This window comes from Botrytis sinoallii, assembly GCF_014898435.1.
Source record: "Botrytis sinoallii strain Bc 23 chromosome Unknown BSIN_033, whole genome shotgun sequence".
NCBI classification, from domain to species: domain Eukaryota; kingdom Fungi; phylum Ascomycota; class Leotiomycetes; order Helotiales; family Sclerotiniaceae; genus Botrytis; species Botrytis sinoallii.
In genome coordinates, this window is record NW_024066060.1 from 433180 (window position 1) to 447533 (window position 14354).

The window sequence follows — 14354 nt, forward strand, 5'->3', positions numbered from 1 at the left end:
ATGAAAATCCACCCTATATTTCCATTTAGCAAACTCTGTAAAGCGGCAGACAATCCATTTCCTGGACAAATCCTCGAATCATTACCCCTAATAAATATCACTAATGATACCGAATAGGAAGTAAAGCATATTCTAGCTATAAAGAAAGTATACTGATAGCTTAAATACAGAGTATCATGGCTGAACACCAATAACGATCTCACCTGGTACCCCGCCTTTAACTTAAAAACTACCCCGCATCACCTCTGTGACTTTTATTTACAAAATCCCACTCTGCCAGAACTTTCTATGTATCTATCGAAATGGATTCGTTTTTACAAAAATAGAAAGGATAATTACGATTTTACAAATAACAATCAATATATAAATAAAAAGATAAAAAGAATTTCTTTAATTTATTATTGTAATAAAGAAAATCCTAATCATATGAAAAACTGAAAGTGACTGAACAAAAATGAAATATCAATAAAGAAAGTCTTTTTCTTTGCCCAACAGATTTAAATCAAATCAAAAAGAAAGCCTCTATAGATATTAACAATTACAGTCGGATGAGATATAATAACAAAAACTAAATAGTTTAAATCAAAATACTAATTAAGTTTTTAGTCAATAGTAACAATAAGTATATACAGAACAATCACAAGCTAAAAGACAAGATAACTATTAGCTGCAGCATATACAACAACAAGGCTAAGCCTGTGCTCAATTGCATTCAACTACTTGCAAATTGCCGAAAGCTCTACTTCCATTTGAGTTAGGACGAATTGGTACTGCTACTCCAATTCGTCTTTCCATACTGCAACCTCCACTACACAACATTTCGCAGCTTTTCGAGCAAGGGTAAGAGAAAGTATTCTTTCGAAACGTAACTCTTTAGTTCCTCCCGTATATTAAACTATCTCAAGAGTTAACTTTGCTAAAAGTTAATAAAATTGTAACTTATTTTTGTTATGTTATTGTACTCAATAACAGCCAATCAATATTGAAAAAACATTTTGTGTATATCCTTATCAGACAAGTGCTTATACTTATACTTACTAGCTAAATAAAGTAAACAATAAGATTAACCAGACAATTATTTAGAAAGTCAATAATAGATATTATTTTCTTTACCAAAAATACAATTGTGTATGTAGTCAGTACAAACCCAACCATTTTCTCAAATACATTATTCTCGTTATAGTACTATCTTTTTTGATAACCTCTTGCTTGGAGATCCCTATTTGTTGATATCAATAAAGCTAACGCTTTTATGATGGAATATATCGAATTTGCAATCAGATTGATTTTGATATAAGGTCTCCAGGATATCTTTTTTAATTATTTCGTTATTATTTTCGAGATCATAAAAATGATATATTATTATAATCAACTTATCAGCAAACTTTTTTTTGTAATTATCAATACGATTAATTAAGGGATTGTATTCTTTTTTTGAATTCTATTTCGAAAAATAATAAAATGAATATATTCAATAAGTATATTAAAGATTGACCCTATCCTTAGACACATTATCTTTAGTATCTATAATCATATTTGTTAAATAAGCCGACTGCAAGCCGGAGATATCAAAAAAAAGCCTTATTTATATATATCTTTATTATCCAATCTATCTTCCTTATCATCCTCCTTCTCACCAATAGGATCACTACCACTCCTATTACAACTCAACTCCTTCTCTTTCTCAACAGAACACTTGCCTCGCACAACAAAAAAGGCAAATACTCTCTTCATTATAAACTATAAAGAAGCATATCAGCAAAGCAAATGTAAAAGAAAAATAAACAATTTACTATCACACACACATCCTCTTACTGCTTTAACTACACTAACAACAATTTGCTCTTACTACTACGTTTTCTTGATAATATAGAAGGCATATTGATTATTGATTGAGAAATACAAAAAAAATAAATAATTGAAAAAGATTTAAAAGAGAGAGAGAAATTCAGGCGATCTATATATTTCGAAGGCTTCACACTATTGCTAGATTACAGAACGATTTCCTCTATTTCCCATACACCTTCCCATCGCGAAAAAAACAAAATTTGCGTATATACCTATTTATTATACTATACTATAATATAAATAACAATACCTTATTGAGATTACTAATACATTTATAGATTAGATAATTATAAAGCTTAAGGATAAGCTTTTTCAAAAAAGGGGATAGTATTATAGATCACACCCAATTATAACTGTGATCGCTTACATGCATATTTGCATATATATACAATCACATATATATAGCTAGTATATAAGAGCACTCTACAAACACTTTACTCCCAATTCTGTAATTGTAGATTCTAAGGATAAATTATACCCTGCTCTCGCAGTTCTTCTAAGGCAAAGTGTCACACCCTCAAGCCTTATATACATATATCTTTTAGTCAGGAATAAATCAATGAGTTTACAAAAGCACTATAGACCAATTCTATTTCTTTATATATTATAGGAGCCATCTTTTAAGGAGTATATTATAAATATCTTATATATCCATTATTATTAATGTGACCACTTTGCTAGTTATTAAAGCAAACTCAGCATTATGAGTGAAGACAGCTGTGAGATCAATACCGGCTCTTTTCGGCAGCGCTCCGCAATGCTGAGGGCTAAGTGAATTTCTAATAGAAAAAAAGAAGGAGGTATTATAATCTCGAAGTTGACTTTGAGATTTGATTATTTTTGCTATAGATTTAGACTTTTGTTTAAAATAACGAATTAAGGGAGAGAGACTTTGAATTCGAGATTTTCTATCTCTTTTTTGTATAGATATAAATCTTCGATTACTATTGTTATCAATAATTTTCGATTTCCTAAACACTTTCAAGATATTTTAGATAATGATTGCATTATTAGCTATTGAAATAATTTTATATATAGAAAATAACTTCAAAAAACTTCAAAAAAGGGTTTTTTTTAAAAAGAAAAGAAAGAAGAAAATAAAATCAAAATATGTTTTTTTTCCAATTCTAAGTACTTTTTCACGATTATTATTTTATTAAAGCTTTTTATATAATTTTCAATTTTAAATATAGGGTTTTTAATATCGAATTGAAATTTAAATTGAATATTCTAGAAAAATCATAGATTATTTAGCGGATTTGATATCTAACTATAAAATCACAGATTAATAATCCACTCTTTTTGAAACGGATTAATGCTATCACGGAATCTGCAATGGTACAAAATATAGATTATTTCAGCGGATTCAGCACGGATTTTACATCCAAACTAGCCCTTACCAGAATCTCATCATCTGTAGACCCTTCAAAGGCAATGGTGATTGTATCCTGGTCATTGACAAGAATAGCTTTGCGATTTTGATTGATACCGGTGTGAATATCAATAATTTTTGAGGCGGAAATTGTATCGTAGTTGCGAAGATCGCTCTGTAGAACAATAATATCTGGAATTTGAGAGTCTCTCCATAATATTAAGGCAGCATATTTGACGTCGTGCCAATCACTGGTTCCATCATTGAGTTCTACCAGAGGCATATTTCATTAACCCAGAGGCCGTATTCGATTGATATCAACTATTAACAAACTGTCAGCAACAGACTCCGCATTCAATGCGATTTTCACTGTCTATTGGAGATTATATGAGTTGTTTGTGGATATCTGATCACGTCGCAACTCACTGCTTATAATGTTTTGAGTCGTCTTTTGTCGAAAATACTTCGTGTGATAGGAGAATGTTTGTATTAATGACTGTAATTATAAATTCAAGGAATGTTTATTAGGCAAGGTTACAAGGTGTTGTGTCTGATTTGCATAAAGATGTATGTTGAGTACCCTCGGAGTCGGCGAGTAGGCTGGGCGGCTATCCCCTAGACTGTCAACAAAGGACACCTCGTTTATACAGGGCATCTATTGACCAATCAGAACATCAGGAATTTAAGAATTCTCATTCTTTCAATATGTTTTTTTAATGAAAATTGTGAAGAGATTGTTATTTTAATAAAAAGGAATAAATAATTTTTAAATTTCTATACAATTTTATATATACTTTTATCTTTTTAACAAACATCGAGATTTTGATTTGTTATATTTTCTAATTATGAATTATATAAGATTTGTTTAGAAATTGCTTATAAAATTATCTCATTTTAAAAGATAAAATATAATAATGTTTTTGAAATCAGTCTATAGTTATTTTTATATGAGAAAAGGACAAAAATAAATTTGAGATTTTGTTATTTTCCTAATATATTTCAGATTTCAGATTTAATATAAAGACTTTTAATGATAATATCATCTATTGAATTATTAATGACTATAAAGATGTACGAACTACTTAAGATGTTCTAAGTCAGCAGTCTAGAGGATAACACGCGCATCTTCGGTCGACCCTAAGACACGTACTTGCTAGCCTTATGTTACAATTATCGTAGGTAACATTTAGGTAGAACAATTAATAAAGAGGCTTTCTAATAGCTGAAAGTGATGATATCATTAGATTCGGATTCACAAACTTCTATGGGTTCTGTATATCACAAGGCTACCTTTGCCTCCTCACCCCCATACCTAGATATCACAATTGAAGTCAAAAGATTGCCTGAAGCAGCAACCAAACACCCATCCACCAACCTCCATTCCTCAGCGCTGAGTTGTCCCTGGCGACTCAGGGCTCTCAGCTCTTCTAAAATCTCATTCTCGGTCCAGAGTTGTATAGCATAAGCCATTGACTTCGCTGCTGTGACATCATTGATACAATTGACCTGCATAGTAGTATGTACTAGATTAATCATCTCCTTCGCTCTTCCTTCAAGAAATTGCTTTGCTTCTTTGTCGTACGAAGCAATATCATTGGCAATAGAGATTTGATCACCAAGGTAGCCGAATAATCGACGAAGTTTTGGACTATGTAGGTCAACCCTCGAATGGAGAGAGAATTTGGTACATGCCCACGTGAATCTGATCAGAACGATTGTCAGAAAAACTGAGAAACTTGGAATGTTTGCTTTTACCTATTTGCAATGTCATCATAACGGTAATCAAGGTATTCCCGTACAGATGAAAATTCCTCAGGGTGCTCATGACGACAAAAATCAATGAGTTCTTGAAGTACCTCTGCACCTGCATTTCCCCCATCTTCCTCATCCCCGTCCAAGAATCCTTGTCTAATTTCATGCATTCGTCTCTGTAGTGGAGTGTCTGCTATAGACTTGGAGACGTTGCCTTGGATACGTCCAATGAAATCATCTCGCACCTGGCTGGTCTTCGAGCAATAAGCTTGATGACTTCAACATTATACTTGGAGGGCTACTTACAAATTCCGAGGATGCATTTTCCCACATGTCTAAAGATTGTGAGAGTAGGCCTAAAGAGCATAAGTGGAGACTAGGAAAAATGACTTACCATCAAATATGAAGATCAAAATCACGCTTTGAGCCAGAAGCTGGATTCGGTTCTCATCCGCATCAGCAAACATGTAAATGCTAAAGCGACTATATGTATCCAAAACGGGAGTTCGGAGCTGGTGTTTGGCAAGAGTTGCCATAGATTGTCCATTGGTTAGCATCGCATCCTTGCAGTGTTGATCCTGCGCAAATAACTCGAGTAACTCTGTCGTCGCCCTCTCGTTTGCTTCCCAGTGTTTGCTCTGGCGAAAATTTCCAAGCCCAGTGTGAACTGGTAGATGAGCTGCTCCAGGGTAGATGGAAATTCTATTGTTTCTGGTATCTCCCTGTATCTCGACTGATTGTAGTTGCAGCACGTCATTGAGAGTGACTTGTTGTGCCTGCAGCCACTTTGGCTTCTGAGGGAGATAATCGTAAATGTATTTTATTGGACAAATTATATCCGCGTCCTTTCCATTAGTGAAGTTATCGAAATCAACGGGGAGCTTCTTAAGTGATCCGTTGCCATTGGCCTTCATGACAAGATTCATGTTGAGGAGCCTTATTTGACAGATTCGAAGATTCCAAGGGGTTCCAGCCTTCAAGGTCTTTAAATGTGGGAAGTGCTTTCCCAAGCCATTAATAGTTCGTCAGCTAACTCAAGCTTACTTTTTGTCCGGTATCAGGGTGTTTCTGCAAGTTCCTGCAGGGTAGGAATGGCTAAGAGATTCATCAATACAATATGGAGCATGATGTTACAATCATGCAGCGACGTGTGCGGCGTGAATAATCACTGCATGAGACTTTTGGGAAGGTGCTCCGACAGAGCACGAAGTGTGGAGCACGAATTTAAGGGCATTACCAGGGGGAAACCTGTCGGTGATGTGGAGCAAAAGGGGGGAAACCTGTCGGTGATGTGGAGCAAAAGTGACTCGTGCTTGAGTAAGTTACTTTGATTATGTCGAAAAAGCAAGGCTAGTTTGGTGTTTTCCATCACTCTGATCAGACGGCCGAGGAGTGATTTAATTTATCATTGCGGTGTTTACTACGATTTTTGTTGGTATATCGAGCCTCCGGTATAAATATATCAAGTACAAAATACATCACTGAATCATGAATAACAAGTTTGAACATCTGTCAAGTGACAGAACTGTTGAAGAATACGAGATTTACATCCGTCTAAGGGCAGAGAAGTTTCCGCCTGTTACGATATGTCATCAAGCGGGTTGTGAGAAAATGCCAATTTAGGTATGTATATGCGACTTCCCGGCGTCGCGCTTCATGATCGATTTTGCAACAGCACTTCCACCCAATCCATCGTCAAATTTAACTTTTTACAGTCTTTTGCCAAGGATCTTGACTCTGACCCCAAGACTATCTGGATATGGCTCTCCGATGAAACAATCCCGGACAGATTCAACGTCCCGTTCTCGCAAAGTATCATGTAGCTGTAATTCATACCTTCTGAGCAATGTAGCTAATACTACGTATAACTCGGTATAGGCAAATCTTGAGAAGTTGCCAGAAGTCAGTCTCGATTAGGCTCGGCCAAACGGGAAAATTGTAGCAGGAGCATACCTCATTCCCTGACACATCCGAGTACCCTTCCCAAAGGGTACAAAGTAACGTTCTGGGACGGGATCTTCCCCCAACCAGCGATTTGGATTAAATTTGCGTGGATTCTCATATATATTAGGATCAAGTAGAATATCATGAATCGTCATGCTCGTAGGCGTCTTATAATGAGTCAGCCAAACAATTTCTCGATTACAAAAGAAAAATGTACGACTTACCATTACTGGTATCTTCCAATTCTTATAGGCCAGCTCAGTATGAGCCATTAATGGCATTCTTGATGTGATAATTGCAGATATTCGTAATGCCTCCTTGACGGTTGCAACCTAATTTGGTGAGTTGTAGCTCGAATGAAAGGATTGAATGACTATATAATACCAAGTAAGGAAGCTCTTCTAAAGCTTTTGCGGATGGTAAGATGGAGTAATCAGGCATTGCTATATCTATTTCATCCCGTAGTCGTCTCAAAACTTGAGGGTCAGACAGTATATAAAACATGGTGATGCTCAGAGCGCGAGATGTGGTTTCGGCTGCTGCGGATATCACTACAACTGCTTCGTGAGCAAGTCGTTTTGCCGATTTCTCATGAACTGGTAGATTGCTATCTGATATGCATTGAAACAAGGCCATGTTAGAAGGAGTTTCGTGAATTTTCGGCTTTTCTTGGCTCGCCTGTTGCTGGGATAAAAATCGCTCGGCAAAAGCTCGCATTTCCTATAGTATGGGACCATCATATCAGTCCTGAGAAGTGAATTGCTTTATCCAAGAAATAACACTCACAGCATGATACTGCACTAGTCTGGATAGTTCAGGCATGAAGAATCTTAGAATGTCGATAGGGACGTAAAGAGCTACGGTCATCATCCAGGGAAACTGCTTCATCAGCGGTGTTATTCTGGCAACAGCCCTTATTGTTGCGCTCCAGTCGACTGCAAGTGTCTTGTTTTCTTGAAGATCTTTACTTTCCCCGAGCGCATATCTTGTGATTGTATCTGTGGTGAAGGCCAGGAAAGTAACGCGAAGGTCAATTATTTCTTTCGTACTCAAATACCGTTCAAATTGGTCCGAGAGAATTCGTACTTGGTCCAGTATCAGAGGTTGAGCATCGAATATTGCACGTGTAGAGAGTAAATGGCTATTGGCAGCTCGTCGTTTTCGATGGACATCATGCTCAACTGTGCCAAAAGCTGCGACGGGTGGTTAGATAAGATTAATTATCTCCAAATTCGACAACTACTCACTGCCCAGAGGTGCGCCAGCCATACTTGCAGCTGGCGGATATTTGTCCCTTTTGGTAGGATTTCCAGCGTACAGTGTGTCAAACCAGTCAGGGTCTTGTACGTGGAGCTCAAATGGATTTATTCTAACAATAGGTCCTAGCCAGTTAGCTTTTATCGATGTCGATATTGATTATGATTGAAGTCGGCAGCATTTTACTTACCATATATTTCATGCATTCGCTGTATTTCCCAGGCAAATTGCCCCCCATGGCCTTTCAGCAGGTCGAAGTAAAATTCATACCACTTTGTAAGAGCAGCGAGCTTAGGACCTGGAAATTTGGCCAAAGGGTGTAGAAACAAACGATAGACAGATAAGACGATGACATAGCAAACTACAGCCGATATTATGGCAGCTGTAGGCCCGATAATGCTCGTTTGCTGGAAAAGCATTGAAGTGTATGTGCAAGAGGAATTGACGGAACTAGAGGAAACAGATCTTCTCTTCGCCAACTTTGACGCTCTTGACACATTGCTCTGTGCTTACTGTGCTGTATAAAGCAGAAATGAGAATGCATAAAGCTAAGGATAGAGCATCTCCACTTGAACGAGATAGTCAACGCTTCAAGAGCTCATGACTAAAGCGCTACGGCTTTGCATCCAAAAGCAACATAATTACAGACATCCAGTCTGCAGTCAGTAATCTTTCTGCAACCTTCCTTATGTGACATATCCCCACCCTAGACCACTAGTTGATAATGGGTGCATCTCTACGAAGTAAGAGGTTTCCTACGACGGGTACCATTTTCGATTTTCACTCTGTGCAGGGGTTTAAAAAACGTATGTCAATATTGGGTTTGGCGTGTATGATCTAAGCAATCAATCACTCATGGGTGGAGGGGAAACAGCTTCCTATTGTATTGGTAGTATTCATACAATCCAATTGTAGAGAGGCCTGTGTCGGAACCCCGACCAGATACTGATTGAGAAATCGGTCTAGGTCAAAAGGCTTAAAGCCGAGGCTCGCGTCGCCCTTGGATCAAATTCTATCCCATTTATTGCGGGGTTAGCAAAATGCAGGTCTTTTGGTTTGGTAAGCTAGGTAAGGACACCAGATGACCTGACCTTTTCGTTCAATAATCCATCCACTTTCTTTCCTAAATCGTATAACTTCGTGACCCTTACGGATTACGTGCCTTTATCATGTTTCATAAGAGCTGATAATTAGTCTCCATACTTTGTCTATTTCCATTGTGCTTATCAAGTCATTGACCCTTACGAAGAATTGTTCTGTGTGGGGCCTTGCGATAGTGCTAGTGCACAAGAAGCATCCCCTGATTAGCTCCTGCGTTTTCCTATACAATTCATTTCAATAGGTAGCTTATATCAATTCAATCTTTGAACAATCCATATCGATTCGATACATTAATCGATAAAATCGTTAGACAGCGGTACTCAATTGTGGTTGAAAGTAATTTATGAAATTTTATGCCTATCTAATACAATCTACAGAGTAAGCACATTCGGATGAATACTACTAGGTCTGGCACCATTGACAAGCATACAAAAATACGAATGTTACATTGTAACGTGGTTTATCAGCATGTGCACCATATCAGCATGTGCACCACTTTTACCTCAATTATTATCTTTCCACTTCAACATGCGATTTATCAACAATTTATTATGCAATCGAATAATAAAAAAACATAAATACTTTTAGCTATTGAAGTTATTCAAAGAAACAAAAAACTGAGTATTCGGAAAGCTGTTAAGCTATATAATATATTATATATAATATTCATTCACAGAATAAATAATTTGATCCCTTGTATAGAATTCCAATCAAAAAGTTATAATTTGATTATTTTGGAAAAGAAGATTATTATTCAATATATATTTGATATGGATGATAGAGGATTTAGTCCTAGAATAAATAATATGGAAAATATAGCAAATAGTATTCTGGAATCAAAAGGTAATAAGAAAATTGGAAAGCTTTAAGCGAATTGATTCATATAACAATATTCGGATTTAAAAATATATTTTACTTGTGTTTATAATTTCCAAAAAGCTTTCTGTAAAGATTTAGAGTTTATTGAAAAATAGTTTTGGTTGGGTAGCGAATATGTGAGCCAAATATAGCATTCTCGATTACGATTTCTATAATTTTGATGAAATTAGCTTTATAATGGGACAAATATATTGTATATAGTAATCACTAAAGCCAATCAATGTAATAGAAATAAAGCTATACAATCTAGCAATCGAAAATAGACTATAGTGATTATTTGTATAAATGGAGAGGGTCACAATATACCTCCGTTTCTACTAATTAAAGGCAAATATCACTTTTCAAACTAGTATACTGAAAATAGTTTACCACACAATTAGGTTATAAAACCTATTCCCAATGGATGGATAGATAATAAAACCGATCTTAAATGAATTAAGCATTTTGATAAGCATACTATAGGTAAAAAAGTAAATAGATATTGTATACTAGTATTTAATAAATATGAAAATTATCAATCTATAGCTTTTCGGAAATACTACAAGAAAAACAATATTATATTATTTGGTTTACCGCCTCATTCTTTACATTTAACTCAACCACTCGATATCGGTTGTTTTAGTTTTTTAAAGCATTCATACAGTCGACAGATCGAGAATTTTATTAAGGCACATATCACTCATATTACCAAAATCAAATTCTTTCAAACTTTCAAAACTATATATACTGAAGTAATATCAATATCAAATAGGAAAACTGAATTCCGTAGAACTGGGCTCATCCCATTTGATTCGAAAGCTATACTTTCAAAACTGGATATTCGAATAAGGACTTTATCAAATAGGTCAACCTCAACTGATCCTGGAATATGGCAATCTCAAACACCTTATAATCCTATCGAAGCTTTTTCTCAATCTATTTTAATCAAAAGTCGTATTGTACAATATCTAAGCAATTCCCCTATACTATATTTGAAATAGTTGCAGCTTTAACTAAGAGTATAGAGCTCCTAGCTTACACGAATATACTTTTAATTGTTGAGATTTATAATCTTTATAAAGCAAATAAAGTACTTAGTAAACATTATAGAGTTCAAAAGGCTTTTATATAAAAAGAAGGAGCTCTTTCAGTAGAAAATGGATATGATATATTAAAGTAAGAGAATATAGATAATCAAATACAATACAATGAATATATAAATAGTAATTCTTCAACAAAAAGGCAATCTACTATATAACGATGTAGTAAATGCAGTAGTGTTTTATATAATGCACAAACTTATCAATTGGATCCAGTATTAATTGATCTTTAGATTGTATATAATTTGATTCTATTTTATAGCGTTGTTGTTATTTTATATTAATATAATGTGAGTAATTGAGGTAAAAGTAATGCACATGCTGATATGGTGCACATGCTGATAAACCACGTTATCACGAAGTCGATGACATAACTCAAGATGGAGTCGCCTTGGCCGTATCTAATTGGCCCTCAATGGTCTTCCGCTGCATCCTAGGAACAAATGATATGCCGGACTTGCCGTTCTATCACACTCCTGTTGCACCACCGCTACCCCTAAGAGGTGGTAGCGGGGGGGGGGGGGGGGGGGGGGGGGCGCAATCGGACAAACTGTCTCCACCTGTACTCCGCTGTGGATCTGAGGTATGTAAAAGAATTGACTTGATCATACTCTGCCTCCATGCTGCTCAAGGCTCCCAAGTGCTATCCATGTATTCTTGAAACGAATGCTGGCCGATTTTCTTTTCTGTACTATTCACAGTGGATCTCCAACTGATATGAAGATTGATAATTGAGATTGATAGCTATGACTCGAGAGTCTATAGGCAGTGGAAAGCTTCTATCAGTAATTTGACGGCAAAGTCTCAAGCCGTTCTGGTAATATCGTGGTGAATGCAAATTGAAGAGGATTCGAAACAAAAATGATTCCAGGACCATATTCAACGCCGCTTATGGGCCTGGATAATATACTTGTATGAAAGTAACGTAGATTCGCAAAAGCCAAAAAGTGGTCTGATTTGACTCAAAGGAAGCACCACCTGGTTTAATGACCCTTCCTCATTCCCTGTGAAATGAACTCTCCGGCCTGTGATATGTACTCTCATACAAATTATGTTCGAAGTATAAACGGTGTTCTTGTCCAATGTACCTGGGACATCGCATGCCTAGGTAGGATCTGTCCTAGCTTTCTTCAATCACATGTGCAGTCGCTCCTGAATGTCAATATCGGAGAAAATGAGTGGCTACAATGATGACAGCTTTCTTCAAAGAGTTCACTTAGGAGTTAATAGCCCTGCAGATGAGGAACAGAATCACAGTTCCTCCGAGTAACCTACCATATTGGGGGTGGTTACATCTTTTTTTACATCAGAAGCGATAGGTATATTTCAGCATGTAAGATACAGGAGATCTAAGGGTCTGGTATATGTACAGAGCGGGTAGCCAGAGTGAGTGCGGTATAACAACCCACTATTCAGAGACCCAATTGATCGGTATCCTGCCAGGAAAGATGATTCTGGACTCGCAGCATTATCGTGTGCTCAAACCGCAAATGAGCTTCGAAGCTAGGCAAGAGTTGCCAAACTCCTACCGTGGGCTCAATGACCGTGGAGCACAGGTCATTGTCATTGTAGCAGTTTTCTGGACAATCGCAACGATATCTGTTGTGCTGCGACTTCATGCTCGTCGCATGAAAAGAATCGCATTCATGATTGAAGACTGGCTGGTGGTAGGAGCGTTAGTAAGCGTCCCCCACAGAGAATTTCAAAAGGAAATTGACTAACTAGCGGCAGATAATATTTTATGGGTTTGGGAGTGGAGACATAATGCTGGTCGTTTTTGGGGGTTCTGGATGGCATAGGGATCAATTGAATCCCGCACAGCTGAAGACCGCCCAAAAGGTATCAATCAAACTCACACTGGATCAATCAAAATTGCAAGAGTAAGCTGACATCTATCATCAGGTCTTGCTTGCAAACCAGATGCTGTACGGTGTCGGGCTTGGATTAATCAAATGCAGTATCACCATCATGTTAATCAGGATATTTGCGGTCCCGAAATTCAGACTCGCAGGATACTTTGTCTTGGCAATGTGCATTTCATGGACTGTAATGACAATCCTGATAGCTTTCCTTATCTGCCGTCCATTGGGCTATAATTGGAATCTTCAACCTACAGCTGGGCATTGTGGCAACACGATATCTGCCTATACAGCCGTTGGTATTGTAGATATCATCACGGATATGATGATTCTCTTACTTCCCCAACCTATGATTTGGAGGCTACAAATGCCAACGGCAAACAAAATAGCACTTGCAGCATTGATGTGTTTTGGTTTGTTGTAAGTCTTCATTCATTGCGATCCGAATCACGAGTTAACTTTGAGCAGTACTGTCGCTATGAGCGTTGCACGAGTGGTAACAATTATCAATACTGATTTCTCTGATTTTACCTACAACCTCTACAATTATATCTGGCCCGTGATAGAGTTCGGTGTTGCTATCTTTGTTTGCTGTGGTCCCTTGTTGCGTCCTATATTGACCCCTATTATTGGGGCTCTTGCCTCGATCAGCACTCGACTGGGGTCAAAGCAGGATTCAAGAAGACAGAGTTCGACGACCAAAAGAGGAGGCCACCGAGGATTCAGTCACTTGGATGAAGATGGTTTACCCCTTCAGCCGGTGGCGAAAGGAACGCACACCAACACTATCAGCGCCACCAACGACGCGCGGAACAACAGAACAAGCACTTCCGGCAACGCTATATCTTCTGATAACAAGGCCATTGTGGTAGAGACTGCTTGGGATTGTGCATAATCTCCAACATTTCTCTAATTTGGAATCAGGGATGCACTGCCAATTTGATTATCATACTGAATCGATAGGCTAGGGTCTAGGAACTGGCTAGGATAACAGAGTGAGCACTAGCACGTTGTGGGAACGAGTATAAGATAATTTTGTGAAGATATTGTCAAGATGCATAACTAGCAAGTTGGAAGGGGCATTGGCACCTTGATAGTTTCTAGACTTTAATGTAAGACTAAGTTTGCAACGATAAGGATTCTTCCTCCAGGAGTAACAATTTGATGTTTCTTTGCGTTGATTGCAGGGATAGCAAATTTATACCTACTGCGGAAGGTGTTTTGGGATCCGCACCAACCATTTAACAACCCCGCCATTTCTCC

General features: G+C 37.2%; 3 protein-coding genes across 3 annotated transcripts; 1 reads left to right on the forward strand and 2 right to left on the reverse strand.

The window, feature by feature from the left end:
- Positions 1-4498: 4498 nt before the first annotated feature.
- Positions 4499-5898, reverse strand: EAF02_011595 (uncharacterized protein; the record flags this gene model as incomplete). The annotated part of the gene is made up of 4 exons (XM_038907642.1): positions 4499-4922; positions 4976-5226; positions 5279-5307; positions 5367-5898. 4 exons carry the CDS (start codon positions 5896-5898, stop codon positions 4499-4501), a joined length of 1236 nt encoding a protein of 411 aa, XP_038752655.1.
- A 987-nt stretch (positions 5899-6885) lies between these two features.
- Positions 6886-8592, reverse strand: EAF02_011596 (uncharacterized protein; the record flags this gene model as incomplete). Its single annotated transcript, XM_038907643.1, has 6 exons — positions 6886-7083; positions 7141-7248; positions 7301-7636; positions 7703-8109; positions 8164-8298; positions 8364-8592. The coding sequence occupies 6 exons, from the start codon at positions 8590-8592 to the stop codon at positions 6886-6888; spliced, it is 1413 nt and encodes a 470-aa protein (XP_038752656.1).
- A 4088-nt stretch (positions 8593-12680) lies between these two features.
- Positions 12681-13986, forward strand: EAF02_011597 (uncharacterized protein; the record flags this gene model as incomplete). Its single annotated transcript, XM_038907644.1, has 4 exons — positions 12681-12911; positions 12964-13071; positions 13135-13511; positions 13560-13986. The coding sequence occupies 4 exons, from the start codon at positions 12681-12683 to the stop codon at positions 13984-13986; spliced, it is 1143 nt and encodes a 380-aa protein (XP_038752657.1).
- Positions 13987-14354: the final 368 nt, after the last annotated feature.